We start from the raw sequence: 22,868 nt of genomic DNA, 5'->3' as shown, positions 1-22,868 counted from the left end.
CAAGCAGAGGCCACAAGACATGCACTATCATATATCGTTCAATTATCTAACTCCAACAGTAAGGTCACTTACATGGTTGGTTTCGACCGAAGTTAATAATTACTCTATACTTGCTTCAAAAACTATACTTCAACGTTTAATTTCCCCTATGTCAATCCATATCACATACTTTAGGACAAATCCATATCTTAGTCTAGCTAAACATAATGATTATTCGAACATAACAACTAAAACTACCTCAAATTGAGTAAACATAGTCGTACTGATCTCAACTCATTATTGTTACATTATATCCTAATAAAAAGGACTTTGGTCCTCCGATGGGGGTGCATTGTCGATACTTATGTTCGTAGGCGAATGAGGTAACAATAAATAATTCAATCAACCTTAATCACATTAAATCAACTTAAAATATTGATTGAACCATTATGATAGTGTACATAAATTGATAAAAGATTCACTTAATAGTGTCCACAACTAAATAAAAATAAGAATTAATATTGAAAAAGACATAAATTCCATTTAAATAAATTAAAAATGATGTAATGGGATTAATGGGATTTTCATCGTTAGCGTATTTATTTGGTTAAAATTTGGAGAAAAAAAAAGAAAAAAAAAATTTTAAATGAATTTATTTATAATAATACATGTGGAAATGTCAAGAATGGTAGACTAAAAAAACCAACAAAAAAACCTGATTCATATGGTTGCAAATCACAACCACTCATCCTTCCATCCCATCGCCTATTAAAATAGATACAACTTTTTAAATGTATGGACAAATTCTACATTTTTGTGTGTTTTTTCCTCTTTTAAATTGTTTTAATTTAGCACATAACTTTCCTAAAATATGCCTATAATATTAAAAAATAAATAAATAAAAAATGTCTTATATATTCACTAGGATTATCGGGTAATTATTATTGAATTTCATGTGGTACAAATTAGAATTACCTACTTTACAAGAAGAAAAAGGAAAAACCCAAGTTTTCTGTTTGATGGGCAATGGCAATGTTGATTGAAATTTGAGAGAGAGAGAGAGAGAGAGAGAGAGAGAGAGAGAGAGAGAACTTAGCTAAAAGTCAAAGAGATGGTTGAAGATATTTGGTGAAGAAATTGGGGAGACCAGGGGAGCTGGGAACAGAGCCGAAGGGCTTGGCCAATGGGGGCTCAGCTCGTGAATCAACGAATATGTAAAGCTTTGAGGCTCAATTACCGGCGAGAAGAATCCTGACGAAATCGGAGCCAGACTCGCCGGCGCGGGAGATAAAATTCCGGGGGTTTGCCCTAATTCCACGGGAACCTCCGTCAAATCCATCATGTCGCTAACGTCGATTTCCCTTTCGGATCGGGGGCTGGCTTTTTCGATTGTGGCGAATCTCGCAGCCGGGGAGAGGTCTCCGTCGGCGGAGGAAGAGGCGGAGGATAGGCCGGTGAGGCGCTGCACGACGGACATGAAGTTGTTCTCGGCGACGTGGAGGACTTTGGGGGAGATGTCGTAGATGATGAGTGGCTGAGGCCATTGGGAGGCGGCTGGAGGGAGAGGAGGGCGGCCAGAAGGGGGAATCGGCTGAGGGTGCGGCGGCGGCTTCTTGATTTTGCGGGATTCTTGGTTGACACGGAGTTGAGGCGGGCGGGGGCCCTGCAGCTGGATCTCCTTCTTCCTTGGGGTGTTGGGACTGCCGCCGGCGGAGGAGCCGGGCGGGTTCATGACGGATCTGGCGGAGGAGGATCGGAATCTGATCGGAGATTTGGGATCGGGGGAAAGGGGCGGAGAATCGGGGATTTGGGTTAATTTTGGGGTGGTTTTTTGTTTGTAATAATTGGAGAGTTGATAAATATGGTTGGAGGAATTAAATATAAATTTTATTTATTTATTTATTTATTTATTTTTGTGACAAAAGTATTGTTTGTTTGACTTTCTAATTGTTGACTTCATAACTGGGAAGAAGGGAACTGTGGAAGGTGGAAACTCCCTTCATTTTTATTTTAATAACTCTGGTTTTAATATTGTTTTTTTATTTTCATTTTTATTTTTATTTTTCGAATCTTACATTTCTAATTCTCTAAATAAATGTTCCACTAAAAATATTTCTTATTTTAATCTTTTATAATATTTTTTTATTATATTAAAAAATTAGTTTCGGCATAATAATTTGTCTGAACATTCAATTTGGTATATAAAAAATAAATTTTAAAAATAATATTTAATAGATAAAAAATCTGTTAACATGAAATTAAAGTATATAAATCCAAATAAATAAATAAATAAATTTAAAGCCTAAAGAAGGCGAACAAATCTTAGACCTCAAGGGAGTTTGTGGCAACCAAGAGAAATGCTCAGAACTTTGAGACCTCCTTAGAACCTAAGCCCAAACTTCCTAAAACTTAGAGAAAAGCTCGTGGTAACTTATTAAGTCAAGGATGTGATTAGAGCCTACAAGTAGGTTGTTTACTGAGTATGCTTATACTCACTAGATTCTACTTTTCTTTTTCAAGTGACAAATGACCGCTAGTCAAGATTGAGGAGTGTTTGAGAGTTGTGCAGTCATAGAAGAGGGTCGTCTCGAGACGTTAGTCCTAAGTAGAGGGGGTGTGGTTCTTTACGTTTTGTATCTCGTCCTTGGATCCCATTTTGTAATAAATTTTGAAACAACATTTGGTTTATAATTTTTTTAATGCAATATTGTTTGGGTTTAAATTGCACAAAAAATTATTAGGTCGCCATGTTGTGAGAAAATTATGACCTAAAACCTCCTAATAAATAATTTAATTTTTAGTAATAATTTTGATTATTTTATTTATAATTTAATTTTATCAATGGTATAAAAAATCAAAAGTTATTAGTGTAGTTTTAAATAATAGGTATGTAATATACAATAGAATAAAAATTATGTTTCAGTAAAGTTTCATAATTAATTTTTTACTTTGTAATAATAATTTGATTATTTTATTTATAATTTAATATTATTCATGATAAGAAAATTTTAATATTATTAATGTAATTTTGATCATGTTCCAGTTTATAGTATATGGTTAGTTATTTCATTTGCAATTTAATGTTATCCTTTATAAACAAAAAAATAAAAAAATAACTTATTAATGTAATTTTGACCTGCATGTAATTGACACATAGGAGGATCATTTTTAAGTAATAACCTCAAGAGTTTATAGTATATGGATGAGGTTGAATGTTTTATCCTAGTAACACTATTTAACTCACGGTGTAGTTGTTATAAATTATTTGATCAAAATCGTTTATGTGGAGACATGTGAGTAAGGTTCTTATATACGAGTTTATATAAGATTGAACCATGAACTATTTAATATCTCTTTATAGATTCGTTAATTAAGAAGACTAACATTTCACGGAATGATCATATGCGACTCTATCTTAACCTAAGTTAGTTATGACTCATGTTTATGAGAGTCTGTCCTTAATAATTACTTTTTTAGCTAATTCAATATGTCTACTATTTTGGAGACTTAACAAATAAGGAGTTGGGAACATAATTTTACAAGATAGAATTTATTCTTTCCCATATAAAGTGTTCAAACGTTGAACCGGAACCTAATGAGTAAACAAATTTGTTTACCTGTTGGATGATATGAATGACTTAAAAAGATAAAAATTGTAAGCGTTGTTAGGAGTAAAATTGGGTGGAGGGTCCAGAAGATGATGGGCGGTGTTGGTGAAGTTTGGAGTTTGTGTTGTGACAATGAATTGAGAATTGATAGGGTATGCGCATGGAGATGGTGCAAATAAGATTGATTCATGATTTCATTATAAATAAAGCATAATTTAAGATGCCCCCAAAATTGAACATCCAAAGCAAAGAATATCAGGAAGTTTAAAGCGCCTGGATTCTGGTTTGCTCCTCTGCTTCAGTTTGGCATCAAATTCCGTGCGCCACAACGATTTCATTACCTAATCCAATCCCAATCTTCCACCTCACTGCAACGCCATTTTCATCGTCCTCATGACTCCGGCTTTGTCCTCCTCCTCCTCCTCCGCCGCCGCCTCCCAGCGGCTTATCCGCTGCACTGCTTCGCTGTGGCGAACTCACGCGCCCCACCGCTCTCCCTCGATGTCTCCTCCGCCGAGGAAGCTGAAACTAATGGCGGAGATAATGGTCAAGGCTAAGTATGCGGTTCTCGAACGGGACGATTACGACGACGTCAGGTGTGAGAAATGTCTCTCCGGCGACCGGGACGATGAGCTGCTGTTGTGTGACAAATGCGACAAGGGATTTCATATGAAATGTGTGAGTCCGATCGTTGCTAGGGTCCCGATTGGATCCTGGCTTTGCCCCAAATGCTGTGGCCAAAAAAGAGTAAGAAGTAAGAATATTCTCGAACTTGTTGATTCTTGATTCTTGATTTGTTTTTTTTTTGTCAACTTCGTAAGGTGTATAATCTTTGGACTGTCAACGTGTTCGAATTCCATTCTTCATTTTTTTTAAAATTTTGCTTGTAGGTTTTTCTCAGAAGAAGATTATCGATTTTTTCCGAATTCAGAAATGTAAAGACGCAGAATCTCTATATCTATCCGCTCAAGGTAAATTCTTGATTACAGTGTTCAAAATTCATATGATCTTATGTTTGTTTTATAATCTTGATCACGATCGTGCTCCTGATATTCAATAATATGGGATAGTTATGATATACTTTCTATATATCTGCTCAAATTGTTATTCCTTTCGTAGACATTTCCCTTTACAGTCAATTTTAATTGTTTAAAAGCTAGAATATGGTTCTTGAAGCGACATCCCAGATGAATTCCAGAGAAGAAGATCATCTCATATTCTTCCTTATACTTAATTGAATATGCCGAGATTAAGTCATAGAAATTCTTTAAACAACAAGGAGTTCACCTGATTCTTGTGGTTACTTTAAGTTTAGCTGCTTATGAAGGAGACATACTAAATGTTTATGCTTTATATAACACATGCTGTAAGACCATTAGATGTTCAAATATAAATCTTCTAAGTACTCTGCTGAAATTTTTCTACACCATAGGTGTTCCTGAACTGTTCATTTCATGTTGGTCGGTTTTCTTTTAATATTCCTTTTGTTGTACCTTTAATGCCACAATAAAAAATGTTATGATACCACTTGTTGTAGCGTTGGAAGCCACAAATAAAAAGCTTTGATTTGCAATTATGTGAAGTTATTGTCATTTTGTATTTACTTAGAGACAATTGGGAGGAACTTTGTTGAGAGACTTTGTAGTGCGAGAGAGTGTGAGAGATAACTTGTAAACACTTTGGTTATAGTGATTGGCTACATGGATGTAGGGGAATTTCTTCTTTCCGAACTACGTAAATCTTTGTGTCTCTTTGTTTAATATATATTGATGGGTGTGTGAGTGCAATCGATCTTACGTCCGCTTCCGTTACAACAATTGGTATCCGAGAATTTTGTGGCACTTAGGGTAAAACACCTTTCATTTAGACTTATTCATGGTTTCATTGTTTTTAATATTATACAAATGGTATCGTGAACTGAAGCTATAAAGCATAGGAGACGACTACGGTCATTGGTGTGGCAGAAGAAAAGGAGAAGATTACTATCATTTCTTCCAAGTGAAGATCCTGATCGCAGATTGAAACAGATGGGTTCACTTGCTGCAGCTTTAACAACATTGCAAATGGAGTTCAGTGATGATCTGACATATTTGCCGGGCATGGCTTCAAGATCTGCTAACCAGGCAGAGCTTGAAGATGGTGGAATGCAGGTTTAAATACTCATCTGTTGTTATTGACTGAGCTAAGAGTGGAATGGTCATAAATTATGACATCTATCTGCCTTCTGTTGTAGGTTCTTTCCAAAGAGGATATTGAGACTTTTGAACTCTGCAGAACCATGAGCAGAAGAGGCGAATGTGCTCCCCTTTTGGTAGTTTTTGATTCCTGTGAAGGGTAACTTTATTTTGAGCTTCTTAATCATATTCCCATATGATTCTAACCTCTCTACTGAGTAGGTCCATGCTCAATCTATGATGTAGTTTTACTGTACAAGCCGATGATCAAATTAAGGATATGACTTTTATTGCTGAATATACTGGTGATGTCGATTATCTTACAAACCGCGAACACGATGATTGTGATAGTATGATGACCCTTCTTTCAGCCAAACATCCATCTAGAAGTCTTGTCATCTGCCCTGACACACATGGAAACATTGCTCGCTTCATCAATGGAATAAATAATCATACTCCGTAAGTTGAACAAGGCTACCACATTGTCTTTTATACGTTTATATACTCGTGTTCATTCATATCAGCCTTCATGTCTGTGGAGATAGAGACTGAGTTATGCACATATTGATATCTTCTTTTAGTTTATGTAATATTTGAGAGAATGAAATTGTTGATATTCCATTTTTGTGCAGAGAAGGTAAGAAGAAACAGAACTGTAAATGTGTGAGATACAATGTTAAGGGCGAATGCCGTGTGATTTTGGTTGCGATTCGGGATATTGCTAAAGGGGAGAGGCTTTATTATGACTACAACGGATATGAGTATGAATACCCCACCCATCATTTTCTCTGAGAATTTCTTAGGATAAGTCTAACAACTTTGGGATCTGATTTGTGTGTCCCATACAGTTTTTTCACCATTTTTCCTTCTTCTTCTGCTGAATCTTGTTGCAAAGTCAACAGTTTTTGCTGATTCTACCAAAGTAATTTGTATTGCATACCCTCGGCCGAGGTCGAGGCTCGGACCAACCAGGCCAGGGAGGGGGTGGGGGAAGTTTTGGTAGTGAAGGATGAAGTTGTGTTAGGTATATTACTGTAATACAATTGTGAGATAAAAGTGCTTTCATTTCTTGTGAAAAGTGATTGCTTGTTATTCCGATGCTACTTTTCTCCCATTTAAGTTTCTTTTATCCCTTGCGTGATGTTTCTTTATTCTTTGCCGTTCATCCTTCCAATATTCTGCCATGTACTGTGAGTAAAAAATAAACCTGTCAAAATCAATGAAATAGGGAAAAAAAAAAACATTTGATAGTATACTTTTTTGTTATGAATTCATGCATGCTCTTGTTGTAGATATTGGTTTAGTAAACTTTGAGCCGACTTTTTACTCGAAATCTTCCTTATTAGGATCTCGTTCGTTTGTTGCGAAATGATATACGAAACCAACAAGTTGGAAGAATATATAAGTGAAGATTGAAAACCATTAAGTTCGAAATGGTTGTCTTGTTCGTATGGTATGTTTGAGCCTGGTCTTGGAAGGAGACTATTATTACATCGCTAAAGAGAGTTCAGACGAGAGGCGAAAGAGTTGCACCAAAGAAACAACAAAGGGAGTTCCCTTTGTTTGAAGAAACCTTCATTCAAAATGGGGGACCAAAGGCTTGCGCCTAAGAAAAAACATCTTTTGGCCTTGTTGGTTATGAAGCTTCTAAATGTTTCATTTTCACCCCTTATCCCTCGATTAATTCTCTTTTGGGATTTTATTTTAGCTGAAATTACATATTTACCACAATATTTTGTTTCAACATTATCATGAATGAGCAAGCCCAATTGAAAGAAGTACAGGCCTTAATCTAATGGGCTTAATAAATGTTTTAAGGCCCACCCTCCAAGCAAGGCTTTTAAGCCCAATTCATGGACTTGGTTCATTAGGTTGAATTTTGGTGGATTGAGCACTTTGATGAAGTTGAATTACCACAAACATTAAGGTGACAATAGATGTGAGATAAAAGATAAAGTTACAAGTTCAAAAGCATCGTGGAGAGCAACAAAGTCCATTTAACCACCTAGTGTTCGGAGAACCCATGAACCATCTAATCCAACTCATCTTAAACAGGTTTATAACTCCATCCAAACCATACAGGTGGAGGTGGGGTTGGATTGATCAAATTTTTCAAGTCATCAAATTTTTTGAACAATCATAAACCAAACCTGTGCTCGAGAAAAACACGTATATATTTGATGGAAAGAAGGAAAATAATATGGAGGTTATGATGTATGTGGGTTTTAGCCATGTGAGGGGCACAGAGCGAAGGAGATGACACCAAAACCAAACAAAACACATATCCAAAGCAAAAGGTGTAGCACATTGGATGTAAGTTTACAGGATGTGGGTATACCTTCAATCTTCTTCTTGTCACTTTCAAGCACTGTCTTGTAATCAAACAAAAGATAAGTATAATATAGCACATCACCTGTTCTTTTCACACCCACCCACCGCCATTACCCAACCATCCCATTAAAACCATTCTATTCCCTCACCTCTTAACCAAAACAAAAAAGAGAGACATGGGAAGTCTTGAGGAGGAAAGATTAGTTCAAATGATTGATGATTTCATGGAATCACCTGAACCTCCAACCTCTCCTTCTTCTTCTTCTTCTTCTTCAAATCCTCTCCCTCTTACCTCCAACACCCATTATTTTTTCACTTTAAAGGTACTAATTCCTTTCATTTTACAATACCCATTACACAAAAACCCTTCAATTCTATGCTTTCATTCAATTCATGTGTATATAGGAGATTCTTGGGAACAGTGGAAGAACAGCTGAGATTGAAGTGAGTGAGGCTGTGATGAAGCACATGAGAAGGAAAACAGATGCTCCCAAAACCACCCGCCTTAAGAAATGGCTTGTCATGAAGCTCAAAATGGACGGCTATCATTCTTGTGACCTTTGTCACACCTCCTGGGTCACTTCCATGGGATGCCCACCCGGTAAGATTATCAAAACTTTTTCTTAACCGACGTGTTTTAAAATCTAATATCTAATGGTGGTAGGCTTGAACCGTTACAAATAACATATTTAATTTATAACAGGAGATTACGAGTACATAGAGATGAAAGTGGAGGGTGGGAAAAGGATGATAATAGACATAGATTTCAAGGCGCAATTTGAAGTGGCAAGAGCAACAGAGAGTTACAAGCAGCTGACACAAGCACTGCCATCGGTGTTCGTTGGGAGTGAAGAGAAGGTTGTGCAAATAATATCAATTCTATGCTCAGCAGCCAAGCAGTCCCTCAAGGAGAGTGGCCTCCATATTCCCCCTTGGAGAACTTCCACTTACATGCAGCGCAAATGGGTGGCCGCTTCCCAACAAAGGCCCAAGGCAGCGCCGTTGGTGAAGGCAATTGGGAAGAGGGTTTGGGGCGGTGGCTCTGCCTTGTCCACTCAATTTTCCAATATGAGTATCAATTGTTGTTGATCATTATTACTTTAGTTCAATTTTGACCCAATCTTTTGATCATGTGCTCTAGAATGGACACCTGTTTGCCCCTTATGAATTTAATGAAAAAGTCGAGTTTGGTAGGAATTGGTAACTGGGTAAGAATGAACAACCAAAGATAGATATGTATATGTGCATGACTCACCATCTCTATGTCTATCTTTGACAAGTTCTAATGATTACAAAATTAAGAACTCTTAGACATTTTTTTCATCTAAAAACGATAGATTAGTAATCATCATGATTATAGAACTATAATAGAACTTTAATTTATATGTTAAATTCTTGGAGAGTCAAAAATTGGAATGCATTCCAATTCTTATATGTGGTTGAGCTTTAAACACAAAAAAATGAGGAAAATAATAGAAAATCAATGTTTTAAAGATCTAAAGAAAGGACATTCTTGTAATATTTTTTTGTTTTTAATTTTCACCATTCCTTTTCTTTTCCTCCATGTTTTAAGTCGGGTAGAATCAACGAGGAAGCATTCTTTAATGTAATCATCACGAAAAATAATAATAATAATAATAATAATTAAACAAAAGAAAGGGAGATAATCTCCCTCAATCCACGATTCAAAAATCTCTCTCATCGTTCATAGCTTAAAGATGACGGTAACGACTTAAAGTAGCAAAAAAATCTAGGATCGTTACCAAGGTAGAAAGGTGTTCGAGAGCTATGTTGTCATAGAAAGGATGTCTAACCTAAAATATCAGTTTAGTTTGTATTTTATGAGTTGTGATTTGTATTCATTTGTACATATAATAAATATATAACATCGAAACAAGATTAAAATTATTTATACAAGAGACTTCTAAACATCATTAGAACAAGAAACAATTGTTTAAAGGTAAATTGAAAGAAAGTTGTAAGAAATATTATTGTTTTTTTTAGAGGAATATGAGTTATTATCCAAAGTGAAGTGGGCCCAAAGAGGAGAAAATAAAAAAAAGAGAATTGTAAGGGTAAAACAAGAGGCACTCATCTAAAACCAGTGGCCCTAACAAAACAATGGGAAACACAAGGTTTTGATATCCATTTCATACCCATCATAGTGCAAACTTTTCGAACACAAACATTGTACTTAGTATACAGTATGGAGAGAGTTACGTTATCAAATGACACACCAATCTACGCATTTTTATGTACTCTTCCTTATCTTCAACATTTCGTATCATTTTTTCTTAATATTCTCTCGAATCCACTAAAATTGCCGGACTTGTGATATAAACCAAGAGACATCAATCATACAATATACTTCAATGAAGATGTGAAGAAAATATTGTTGAAATTATCAAAAACATATTTCCATTCATGGCACATTAAAGAAAAATGAAGTTTCATGTTATAAATTTTTGGTGGATTACAGTAATTTAGAGTTATTATATTTCATTAATGTATTTTAAGACTTTTTATTTACTTTGGGTTACAATTACAGAATGGTTAATTATAGCCATTAAGTATGAATGTTACAACTCTCGTAATGCATTTAATAGTTTCATTTTGAGGCTATATAAAGCCATGTATGTTGTATTTGTAGGTAGACTTGGAAAATATAGTAAAAGAAGCATTTGTGCTCTTCTTTAGCCAATGAGTAAGTTTCTTTGCAATCCTATGTAGTTTAGATTGCATGTAGAATCATTCAAGCTCGACATGATCAATCTTGCTTGTGGAGTGATTCGAATCTCAATCAAGTGTTCTTGCCTTGAGATATTTGATCAACAAGAATCATTCAAGCTAGACATGATCGATCTTGCTTGTGGAGTGATTCGAATCTCAAACAATGTTCTTGCCTTGAGATATTCGATCAACAAGGTACTCCGAATCTTACTCCCCTTGTAGTGATTCCTTATCTTATCACCTTGTTTGGCCCAACAATCATACTTCCCTGTTTCAATTGGATCTCTCCTCCTCATTCATTTTGTAAGATGGGTCTTACAATCCAACTAAAAAAATAGTCCAAACAAAAGAAGAAAAAGGGTCCTAATGTCCAATGGTATAGGTTTTGCTCGCTAGCTGTGGGATTGAGTAATTAGCCACTAAAGTAGTCAAAAGAGATGATTCAAAATGAATTTTGTGGAAATTATATATTGTGTAATCAGATAATTAGCCACTCACGAAAATTTTATTGCAGTTCCGTAAGAATAATCAAAATGTTGGAGTTGGATATTATGAATGGTCCGTAATATTTAGGAATTGATCATTTGCATATGAACTAAGTGATCAATGTCTTTATGCTTTGGTTAGGGTCGAGCTAAATGATCATAATCCAGGGCATTGTGATTGAGTGACCCTTTTTTAAAAAAAAGAAATTACTCTACTTGTACTTGCTAGGTCATGACATGAAAGCGACTAGTAAAGTTATAGGGCATAATTAACGTAATTAATTGCATAATTAAAAATTTAGAAAATAAAGTAGGGGCAAATAAGTCCAAAAATAATCTATGAAACATGATTCCATTGGATATATGTGTAGAAAAAAATTCGGTCCTTTGTCATTGTCGTATGGGATATGATTATCATATCAAACCGTACATTTATTTTAGTCCTCACATCAATTACTTTCAAAACATTAGAATAAAGTCGTGTTCTCGTCACCCTAATCAATTTGAAATTCATTAAAATTCATAACTCCTACCCATATGTCCGTGAAGCGGGTTAGGGTTGGTCTAGCCCTATCTCTTTCCAATATTTCATTTGTTTCTGCAATAATAATCCCGCATCATTTAGGGATGACATAAATTGAATTGAAAAATAGAGAAGGAAAATATAATTGAATTGAAAGTTGAATTTTAGTCTAATAAGACAATTTAGCATCATTTGGGTCACGTGAAATTTGTGTTATAAAAATGATTTAAAGATAAAAACTATAGAGACCTCATGCATTTTGTGTGTACATAAACATCGGGTTACTTCTCCAATTATGATGAAGAGTACGGACGTGTACACTATGATGATGGTTATCATCACGTCTCGCATAACACTCAGGGGTTTGCTAACCTCCCAACGACACTATGGACAACTAGCTCGACTATGATGGGTCCATAAGGGTAAATTGCCCGAGTATCCACACTCACACGTGTGAGTCGTGTGTAGGGAAGTACTACACATCCAATTTTGTTCGGACTGGAAGCCACTCCTATAATGGTTTTAATCATAGGTCCCTGATTATGAGTTTCATGCGTTTACATTCCCAATAGTGGGATCACTTCATTAAAGACAAAACACCCATGTACTGCTGGCGATGACACCACAATTAAAGACCATGACACATGCATAAAATATTTCATTTTCCTAGACTTATGGTGTTTTTACTTTTAAATATTTTATTTGTTTTATTCGGTATTTCCCTACGTTGTGTTAAAGATGCTTTTGTGTTCCACCTAAGAACATACGTTATGACGACCGTAGCGACTTTAAGTTACTAAAAACCTAGGGACGTTATAGTAATTTTTATCGGAAACATTAAAACAATAATTGTGATATAATATAGATTAATTTTATAAAAAAAGAAATTAACAAAATGAGGAGTATAATAATAAGGTTTAGAAAAATTAAAATGGAATAATCACTATGCTTACAATAGAAAACTAAATTAAATGTAACAAATTAATTTATCATGAATATGGTAAATTAATTTAGAGTTCAATTGATAAGGATTTTATGTTTTTTATTCACTTATTTTATTTGATGTAACATGTAAATTAATATATTTATAAAGGTTTAAAGTATAAATTATTATTTTTTTTTTTTTACAAAAATAAGAATTAAAATAAACCAAATATTTCCAAGATCAAATCATTATTGAATAAAGTCTTATATGTCAATATAATAATTATAAAGTAATAAATTATGTCAAATTTAAAATTTCAAATATTCCTCTTTCCAGCACACTTTTCTTATTTGTCAAAAAAATAATAAATAAATAAAAACACGCACACTTTTTCTTCCCTTCAGAAAAAAAGAAAATTAGTGAAATATTTCAATTAAATATTTAAAAATTATTTCTTCATTTTCTTGTGGCTTTGCAAATTATTTAAATTTTTTACTTCCAAAATAATTATAATTATAATTTATTTAATTTATTAAAATTCTTTAAAATAATTATTTACCATTTTTTATGAATTTAATAATTATATTAAATAAAAATAGTAGGTTTAAAGGATAGATCCATTGCTTCACTTTTACATTTATGTTTTTTATTTAAAAATATATATATTTTTCCCTTAGGAATAAAAAAATTAAAAATTAAAATCTAATTATCTTACATTTTTCTAAAAAAATTAAATCTCCATATAAACTATAAAAATAAAAGGAAACACAAATTCGCTTATTGGGCAAATGATTGAACCTTAAAGATCCCACTTATTACCAAATCAACCACCCAACTTTTTTTTTTTAATTCTTTTTTTATGTATATATATATATATTTTTTTTAATTATTGTTGTTGTTGCTATTTCCCTGTCTCGGTCGGTGTTTTGCTTCTCTCAACCACCTTTCAATCTTCTTCTATTTCAATAATAAAACATCATACCGACATTTTCAATTCTCGAAGTTTCCCAAATCTTTCCATTTCCAATCTTTCTGCTAAGATCCTTCAACCATTTCTAAAGGTAATTTCTCTCTGCCTCTGCAACTTCCAACACACTCACCCCCTTCTGGATTTGCCTTTTCTTCCGATTCCATTCAACTTATCACAACAATTTATCCATTTCTTCATGTGGGGTTCCATTTTTTTTCACTTTTGAAGCTACCCATTTGCAATTTTGGCCCATTGCCTTTGTTCTGAGATAAATTATCACAGAATGATGATAGCTTTGTTCTGGGATTTTAGGGATTCGTGATTCTAGGACTTGACCAATGCTAGTTTAAGATAGTTGCTGAATCTTTAGCTGTTTGTTTCCTTGTTTATTTGCTAAACATTGGATGGCATTATGGTTGATAAGATGAGTAATTTGAGTAAAAACATGGGGTTCAATAAGAGTGTTTCGTTTGGAAGAAGGGCTTTAAGTTCCGGTAGCCCCAGGGTGAGTCGTGTGGGGTGGATCTCCCGTTGGTATCATGTGTTTATTGGCATTGGATTTCTTGTTTCATCTCTTTTAGTGATTACTGCTGGTTATATTCATGTATTGCCTGCTCTTCCTCTGTCTTCTCATCATAATGATGTTTCGAAATCGAGTTATTCGAATGGAAGCTGCAATATGTATGAAGGAAACTGGATCTTGGATGATAGCTATCCACTTTACAATGCTACAGAGTGCCCTTTTGCTGAGAAGGGATTTGATTGCTTAGGTAATGGTAGGGTGGATCAGAGTTATCTGAAATGGAGGTGGAAACCGATGAATTGTGATGTGCCAAAATTTGATGTGCAAAATGTGCTGGAAAAGCTGCGGAGTAAAAGGATTGTGTTTGTTGGAGATTCCATGAGTAGAACACAATGGGAATCTTTGATATGCTTACTTATGAGTGGGGTTGAGGATAAAAGGAGTGTTTACGAGATGAATGGGAATACGATTACGAAGCGGATTAAATACTTAGGCGTTCGGTTTAGTTCCTTTAACTTCACGGTTGAGTTCTTTCGCTCGGTTTTCCTTGTGCAAGAAGGTCCGATGCCAAAACATTCACCTAAGAGGGTGAAGTCTGCCCTTAAACTTGATGTGCTGAATAGTATTAGCAGCCAGTGGATTGATTCAGATGTTCTTGTATTCAACACTGGACATTGGTGGGTTCCTGGGAAGTTGTTTGAAATGTAAGTGCCCTTTTTCATATTGTGATGTTTATTTGAAACTTGGTTACCCAGAGTATGTTACTGTTCTGACCTGTTAATATCATAGAAAAATGTAATTTGATATTACACTGTGAATTGATTACTTTAGCTCATACACAGACATTGTGAGATCCCAAACGGTTGGGAAGGAGAACGGAACACCGTTTATAAGTGTGTGGAAACCTCTTGTGAGTAGACGCGTTTTAAAAACTTTGAGGGGAAGCCCAAAAGGAAAAGCCTAAAGAGGACAATATATGCTATTGAGCTTTGATCGTTGTATACATATTGTATCAACTTTTTGATACCCTTAGATTCAAAGAGTAGAAAATATTTATAATTGACATGAAGGAAGCGATAGTTGGCTTTTCTAGCAAAGTAAGGACGAGCAACTCTTCTAGTGTATAGATATGAACCCTGAATATTCATTTCATGTGTAGCTCGTGTCCTCATGCATATATGAGACGAAAATTTGATATCTAAGTTTCAGCTGTGGAAGATTTGCCCAGTAATTGGCTTGACTATTTGAGATTTAGGTCTGCAACACAATGTTCGTTTATATGAAATGGGTTCAATAGTGATAATCAAACTAGAGCTTGGAGGTGTTTATTTAAAACATGTATTCCGGATAGAAGTTAGTGGTTGAATTAACGCTTGTGTTTTTTGAGTTTCAATGGACGGGAGGTGATAATTTAAACCTCTGTCCTTTGGATCGAAGTTACAATGTCTTAACCATTTGAGCTATACTCAAATTGGCGTACTAAAGCTAACAATAATAAGTTTACTATGTTTCGAACCTCTTGAAGGCTTCTAAATGTTGGTTGGACAGTGGTTGCTATTTTCAGGTTGGAAATTCTCTAAAGCTTGGAATGTCAATTCCCACAGCTTTTGAAGTAGCACTTCGCACCTGGGCGTCCTGGATCGAGGAAAATATCGACACAAACAGAACCCATGTTTTCTTTCGTACTTTCGAGCCATCGCATTGGAAGTATGTCATTTTCTTAAATTCCCCTGTTTGTAGTTTAGGAACTGGAAATCATTTTTTCTTCATACATTTAACACTGAGTTCTTGAAATGAATTCAGCCATGTGCCTTAGGTGCTGATATCATTTTTGATGCATCAGGGACCATACCTTCAAATATTGCAGCGTTACAGACGAACCCGTGAATGAAACGAGAGGGAGGGAGAAAAGCATATTTTCTGATACCATATTAGAGGTGGCAAAGAATATGAAAGCTCCCATTAATGTTTTGCGCATAACCTCGATGTCTGCGTTTCGAAGCGATGCACATGTCGGTCAATGGAGCGACAATCCATCAGTCCCAGATTGCAGTCATTGGTGCCTTCCTGGGGTGCCTGATGTGTGGAATCAAATTTTGGTGTCCTACCTGCTTACTGAATATGACAGCGTAGTTCAAAGAACGGTATAATATTGAGTCTTGAGTGTTGCATATCCTCTTCTCCAGTCCTTATTTTCTAAAAAAATTTTAGCATCGAAACATGTTCTTCTGTTCTTGCCATTTATTTTTCATCCATTCTTTTGTTGTATTATTACTGATTTTTTTAAAGGGATGAACACAGTGGGGATTTATTGCAAGAAATAATTTTACTTCGTTGTCTTCTCTACTTTGTTCAGAGTATTGATTGTTGAATAGATACATGATCATAATGAGGACTTAGAACAGCTTAAAATGTATATCAATAACTCTTCATCAATGAGCCTTTGTTGATCTTAACCGACTGTGATTGAGAATTTTCAATAACTCAGCTGCATCTTCCATTCAATTAGATGAGAACTGTACTGCTAAACACAGCAGGTTGTGATGTTGTGTAGAGATATAACTTGGTGGCGTCTGCGTTGAATCATACAAGAAATATTTAAGATCGTGTGTACCATATACAACAAAGAGCCCTTGTAGCCTCCAGGTGATGTAGTCGTTACACTCGAACTTTATTGGACAACTCGAGTTAGGACTGGTTGCTACAGAATTTGTTTAAGGGTGCTATGACTGTCACGATTATACATTTTTAATTGTACGGTGTTGTGATCTTGACACGCTTATGACTAGACTTGGGGAACCCAAGCCCCATATACATTTTTCGCTAGCTTTGTAGCTTTGTTGGATTTTAGACGAGGTTTGTCTTTGCCTACTGACCATAATCTAAGTTTGTTCAGCTACACACGTCGCTTGTGTGTGTATGTTCAACCATCTGTGATACAATTGACTTGCCTCTGCATTAGGTCAAGTCATTCGGCTCGACTTTGCTTCTATTAGGGCCAAAGTCTCTCAAAGCAACATCACATCTCAAATCATCTTGGTTTCCAATTAACATGATTCACATGTCTTGATGTCATCCTGAGTCACAAGATGTCATCGACCATTGCAGCTCAGTCGGTCATGCCATTGAGAATGGGCCAACGTGTAGTTCATAATATTGGACATCTCAAAGATCCATCCATTCGGGTTATATCGAGGTATTGGACTCTCTCGTGTCCAATGTCATGTCATTTACGGACTCCGTATCGGATAGTGAGTGATCTAACCTCCGACACATGAGCTAGGCCACAATACCAGAACACTCGTGCCGGATTTTTCAAGGAAGTCACCCGAGATACTCGTCTCACAACTCTCGCCCACATTGTGACACACGTATGTGCCACATGCTAACTTGCTTAGACCACAGAGCTCGGGGGTGGTGTAGACATGAATTTGGCGAGATGGTGTTGTGGAGCGTTCGTCCAATGTCCAATTGACACCAAATTTAGGGAGCATTCATACTTCATATGAACGGACTTGACTCCAGAACCGTATACCCAAATTCACTTCGGAACTCCAACTTTCGAGATTAAGGCATACCCAACGCTTTAACAAGCCTATTTTTGGCATTCTTGTCTACTCATTGCTCCTATCTTGCTCATGCCTTATCTTCTCTTTAATGCACACATTATATGGTGTGTTGGATGATGCACCGTCCTTTTCGGTCACAACATGAGACTATTCTATCTTGGCCCTCGTGTGGTCAGATGGGTGCTACTTGAGGGTCACCGATTTACTTGTTGCAACATGAGAATCACAACCTACTCTTTTCAAGTTGGTCGGTGTTATTGTATTTAATGTTTGAACTACATCAATGGTTATCCAGCTGCAGCCAGGGAGTTAGGTGGAACGAAGGTTTCTCATTTTTTGCTGTGCTCAGTGAAGCATTATCACTACCAAACTGACTTCTATAACCATCATCATCTAGCTTACTTGTCATGATAAAGATACATCCTCATACTGCTACATCCAATCTTCATATGTTCCTACATACCTGTTATCTTGCAATACTAACTCACTCTTGTTGTCAGTCTTCAAACACATTGATAAAAACAAATTATTTAAGTCTGAGCCTGAAATGGCATTTAACATAAAATGGCATCGACTCTAAAATGACATCTAATCTGGAATGACATTTAGCACAAAGTGGCACTTATTTTGGAATGACACCCAACTTGAAATGACATCGAGTGTGAAGATAGCTAAATGTCATTGAGAGAGCAATCGAACACCTCAACGTAAACATATATGAACTTGTTAGGAAGACTTAGAGGTTGCTACGAGAGCACATCTACTTGTACACAAGTAGCGAAATGACATAGACCGAGTATATGGAGAACTCATATGGGTGACTTATACCCCTGGAATGGTAATGATGTGGTTCAATGAATGCATGAGTTTGATAGGGCTAGATGGCTGCACCATGAAAATGGCTAATTTTTTGGTCAAGCAAAACCTACCTATGTCAGGGTGCCCTCATCTGTCTTGGACTCTAGGAAAGTCTAATAAGTATGGAGGAGTCGTCACTCACTATAAATGACCTCATGGTCTCTCTCTATGTCTCCATACTTGTCTACTATTGAACTCTAGTCGGAGCTCCCTTAATGACACCTAACAAGCTCCCGATTCGCTTGCCATTCTATGCTCTTAAAGAGTGCAAGTCAAGCTCCCTACTAAGCACAACAGAGCTCCTTTAGTAGTACCCTAAAGTTCCACGGGTCTTAAGTGGGTGACATTGCATTCCTATATGCTAGGGAAACTATCATCACTCGAGGCGAGTTCACAATTAGGGGTTGCATCCCAACCGTCTCTACGTAGACCTAATCAACTCTTATCATCATAATGACCCTAAACGTGGTTCAAGGGCCAAGGAAAGGTAAATTATAGGCTATGGCTCAATAATAGGTTACATTTCCTTTAAATCACATAACATCTAGTCTATACATAAATCGGGGCATAAATAGGTATTCTAATCTCATAACATGCTTCTAGAAGCATAAACGACATTAAATCATAAAATCACGAGTATCTGATAAAGTACATGCATATCAAGTAATGTAGATTAATCATGTCGAAGTTCCACCATAGCATTCATATCAATCAAAGTCAAATTTGACATATTAAAAGTCCTAGTGTGAAAACAAGAAGTCGCTCAATAATCCATAATCCAGGCCTAGATATTCATTTTCATACTCAATTCATTCCTAAATCATGCTAATAATCCATATGCATGCTTAGTCGATTCCTACAAGTATTTTTTACTCCAAAGTTCGAATGGTTACTTACTTGGTTAGTCGTGAGAATGTTTGGTTAAACCACCCCACTTAAATAGTGTATGCAAATTCTCTATTTATAATCAAATAAATTACAAGGATAGTTGTAAATGGAAAAACAATATATGAAAAAATACCTATGGTAAGAAAGCAAATATCTAGATATTTTTCTATAATAAAATATCAAATATGATATATATGGTAAACTAGTATTTACTATTAAGTATTGGTCGGCTTCTCAATGTTGGTTGGGCCCTTAGAATGTTCTAAAACTAGTAAAAACGACTAGAAAAAAACAATTCATCTTCATGACAATTTACAGCATTCCCAAATTTCGATGAAAATCCAGATCTACCCATATCGAGTTTTTCCTCTTCAAAACTCTCCAAGCTCACCTAACTCATGAAAATTCAGTTCGAATCCGTACACTCTTACTACTCCATGTTTCCTTCAAGTCGTCAACTACGGCTCATTTCTTATTTTTAAAAAAAGTAAGTATTACACTTGGGTTCTCTAATTCTGACTGTATTAGGGTCTTTACTAATCCACCGAATCTGTGATCCGTAATTCATCATAGCTAAGATCGTATTGTAATATCTCATCACACTACTCAATCATGACGTTCAATGAATTAAAGGAAGTATCACCACCAAAGAAGAAAGAAAAAACACACACTACTACCCGCCCAATTCTTCAATCGATTCAATGACCGACGATCAACTTCTTACTACGACATCAATCCACCATGTTATTTTGAAATAATGATGTGAATTGGAGAATGATAAGCATCACCAACCAAAAACTAGAACTAACGTGAATAAGTTTTCATTTAAAGACCACTCTAAATTTTATCCTCCTCTTACTCTTTCACATCTCGATACAATTCTACATAATTTAAAAATAAATTTGGGATCCATTTTGTGTCGGTTTAGAATTAAAAAAATGAACGCAAAAATAATAATAATAAAATAAAATAAATAGTGATGATCCAATCATAAACTAATTTTCTGTCGTCAAACACCGCTAAAACCTAAATTTTGACATTGAGGGACACGTGGCGCGCAACCTAGTGGAGAGATAAATATTATTCTTTTAATAATGAAAGAATCTGCATGAAATCTTGTACGTTCAATAATACCCCTAAAAAGGTAGAAACAGCATTAAATGCGGGCATCTTTCTTTCTTCCTAAGGGATGACGCCACGTGTCGCTGCATTGAAATTTGATTTATTCTTGACCATCCAGATCCAATATAAATGAACCCAATTCGGGTGTGCCACGTCTAATCTAAACAATTATTTATTTATTAAATTCTTCCTAATTTGTTCATTTTATATTGTGGGGTTCATATCATCAATATGAAAAATAATGCATTAACATGTGCTATATTATAATCTAATCAGACTACATTATGCCGCCTTATTCCTAATCCACCATCATACTATATGCCATTCTCGAGTCCTATTTCAGTTGAAGTTCCTCTAAAACTGATTGGTTCCACAAATTTAAAAGCTCGAACGTATTTTGTCGAGGATTCGGAAAACTTTACTTTTGGCTCCACCCAAAATGTCACATACAAATAAAAATAGTTATTTAATACTCGTATATCTATGATTTTTCGTGAGATGTTGTGTTTGCACTCCTAACATTTTAGATAATATCCTCAGACACTCAAATGTCACCCGGGAGGAAGAAGAAACATGTTCTTTGTTTCCAAGAAAAGCTCTGTTAGCATATCTAGTACTAAATTATAGTTTCAAATACCTACTTATTTGACTTCTTACTATAAGTATCTCTTCCTATACCTTTCTAATTTATTTAATAGATAAGGGGAGGTTTCAGCAAACATTATCGAGCTCCAACAATTGTTACACGTTTTTATATTTTTCTAAAACCATAATTAAATCATTCAGAGCATTCCGTGAAAACATTGAATTGTGGTAAATATTTTTTTTTTTTGACATTAGTACGAGGACTATTCAAATTTGATGATTCTGACATATATGACAGTAACCTGCATCTAAAAATAGTTTCACTCTTGACTAGTTAATTTGGTTCGTATTCACTTCGACTATAGAAGGGCGATTCGTTGTTCAAATAAGTTTTACTCGGGATAGTCTTGAAATCAGAGAAAATGAGGAAATATATATATATATATATATTGAGAAGAAGTAAAAAGATTAAAGGTGGATGAGGATGGTTGAAACTCAAAACTCCATCCATGAGACCTTAGAAGTATACATATCATATGTTTATTTACAAAAACTATGATTTTTTTATAAAAAAAAGTGACCTAAAAAGGGGCAGAAACAATGTCTGGAAGCCGATAAAAAGATGGTAACTCATCAACTTCTTCTTCATGGCAGCAATTTTGCATGCTTGAATCTCTATCTTCAATCGCTTTACACTCCACTGCTTCTAATCCCTGCATGCATTTCCCACATCGTTAAATTCACATCTTAAGCATTCTGTTTTATACTTGATCAATTAATTAATTACCTCTGTGAAAATCCTCATTGCTTCTTCTATGCTGCTTGTGTTTATCACATACAGAGCTGCTTCCTGAATGAAATTCATGGCGAAGTTGTATCATTATTTACAACAAAAGAATGAATGATTTATAAAGTAGAGAAAAAGAAAGCATGATGAAGTGTTGTTCTTCTTACTCTTGCAAATTGGATTTGGTGCATTTTGAGAGTTCTTGGCTCGTTCTCAATGGATGACTTTCTGTCGATTCTTTCCATTATTGCCTTTCGATCTTCTTTCACCAACACAGATTGAGCTCTCTAGAAACGACCGATCCAAATGGGTTCTGGCTGTTTATGGCAAGGGGACGACAATGAATGAAATGCCCTTTCCAATTTCATGGATTTATATATAGATATTAATTTGATTGAAGATGAGGACGTTGACAACTTGGCATCTGCCACTGGTCCATCACTCACCCACGTGTCTACTACCAACCATTTTGATTCGGGGACACGTGGGCGCTGACGGATGGATTGACGATGACGTGCCTTTCCTTCCCTCTATAACTGGCCAACACACGCCTGCCCACGTTGGCACACTCTCCTGGTTAATCCCCCTTGTGGGCAATGGCGTCTTCGCTGGACACGTGTATGGTGGGTTTTAGTTATTGGAGAAGGTGCATTGGACTTCATGCACCTGATGTGTCGTTAGATTGAATGTGTATTTCCACATTGAATCTTAATAAGAAAAGTCTTTTGGGATAAGATTTTTAAGTATGGTAAAGGTGGGGTTGGGTTTCTTCTGGAATTCGTTTAACTTTTAAACTTTTAAATTTTAAATT

At 35.5% G+C, this 22,868-nt stretch overlaps 4 protein-coding genes across 7 annotated transcripts; 3 read left to right on the top strand and 1 right to left on the bottom strand.

Moving 5' to 3' along the window:
• Window positions 1-976: 976 nt before the first annotated feature.
• LOC111499788 (protein MKS1-like) lies at window positions 977-1,830 on the bottom strand. The gene has a single exon (XM_023151477.1). It carries the CDS (start codon window positions 1,709-1,711, stop codon window positions 1,076-1,078), a length of 636 nt encoding a protein of 211 aa, XP_023007245.1. The 5' UTR covers window positions 1,712-1,830; the 3' UTR covers window positions 977-1,075.
• A 1,691-nt stretch (window positions 1,831-3,521) lies between these two features.
• On the top strand, window positions 3,522-7,536 carry LOC111499756 (probable Histone-lysine N-methyltransferase ATXR5). Of its 3 annotated transcripts, XR_002720994.1 has the most exons (7): window positions 3,527-4,341; window positions 4,478-4,558; window positions 5,511-5,737; window positions 5,821-5,921; window positions 6,008-6,220; window positions 6,394-6,785; window positions 7,108-7,536. XR_002720994.1 is itself a non-coding variant. In XM_023151424.1 (6 exons), exons 1-6 carry the CDS (start codon window positions 3,981-3,983, stop codon window positions 6,400-6,402), a joined length of 987 nt encoding a protein of 328 aa, XP_023007192.1. In that variant the 5' UTR covers window positions 3,522-3,980; the 3' UTR covers window positions 6,403-6,488. The 3 variants fall into 3 exon arrangements, 2 of the variants coding, with proteins under 2 accessions (XP_023007192.1, XP_023007191.1); XM_023151424.1 differs by lacking the exon at window positions 7,108-7,536 and having other exon boundaries at window positions 3,522-4,341; window positions 6,399-6,488; XM_023151423.1 differs by lacking the exon at window positions 7,108-7,536 and having other exon boundaries at window positions 6,394-6,890.
• A 683-nt stretch (window positions 7,537-8,219) lies between these two features.
• LOC111499781 lies at window positions 8,220-9,271 on the top strand. The gene is made up of 3 exons (XM_023151468.1): window positions 8,220-8,415; window positions 8,498-8,693; window positions 8,796-9,271. The coding sequence occupies exons 1-3, from the start codon at window positions 8,269-8,271 to the stop codon at window positions 9,179-9,181; spliced, it is 729 nt and encodes a 242-aa protein (XP_023007236.1). The 5' UTR covers window positions 8,220-8,268; the 3' UTR covers window positions 9,182-9,271.
• A 4,403-nt stretch (window positions 9,272-13,674) lies between these two features.
• On the top strand, window positions 13,675-17,172 carry LOC111499744 (protein trichome berefringence-like 7). 2 transcript variants are annotated; one of them, XM_023151403.1, is made up of 4 exons: window positions 13,675-14,952; window positions 15,797-15,955; window positions 16,092-16,392; window positions 16,786-17,172. In XM_023151403.1, the coding sequence occupies exons 1-4, from the start codon at window positions 14,138-14,140 to the stop codon at window positions 16,828-16,830; spliced, it is 1,320 nt and encodes a 439-aa protein (XP_023007171.1). In that variant the 5' UTR covers window positions 13,675-14,137; the 3' UTR covers window positions 16,831-17,172. The 2 variants fall into 2 exon arrangements, with proteins under 2 accessions (XP_023007171.1, XP_023007170.1); XM_023151402.1 differs by having other exon boundaries at window positions 16,803-17,171.
• Window positions 17,173-22,868: the final 5,696 nt, after the last annotated feature.

Source organism: Cucurbita maxima, unplaced genomic scaffold (genome assembly GCF_002738345.1).
Source record: "Cucurbita maxima cultivar Rimu unplaced genomic scaffold, Cmax_1.0 Cma_Scf00027, whole genome shotgun sequence".
Classification (NCBI taxonomy): Eukaryota; Viridiplantae; Streptophyta; class Magnoliopsida; order Cucurbitales; family Cucurbitaceae; genus Cucurbita; species Cucurbita maxima.
This window is presented reverse-complemented; position numbering and strand designations above follow the sequence as displayed.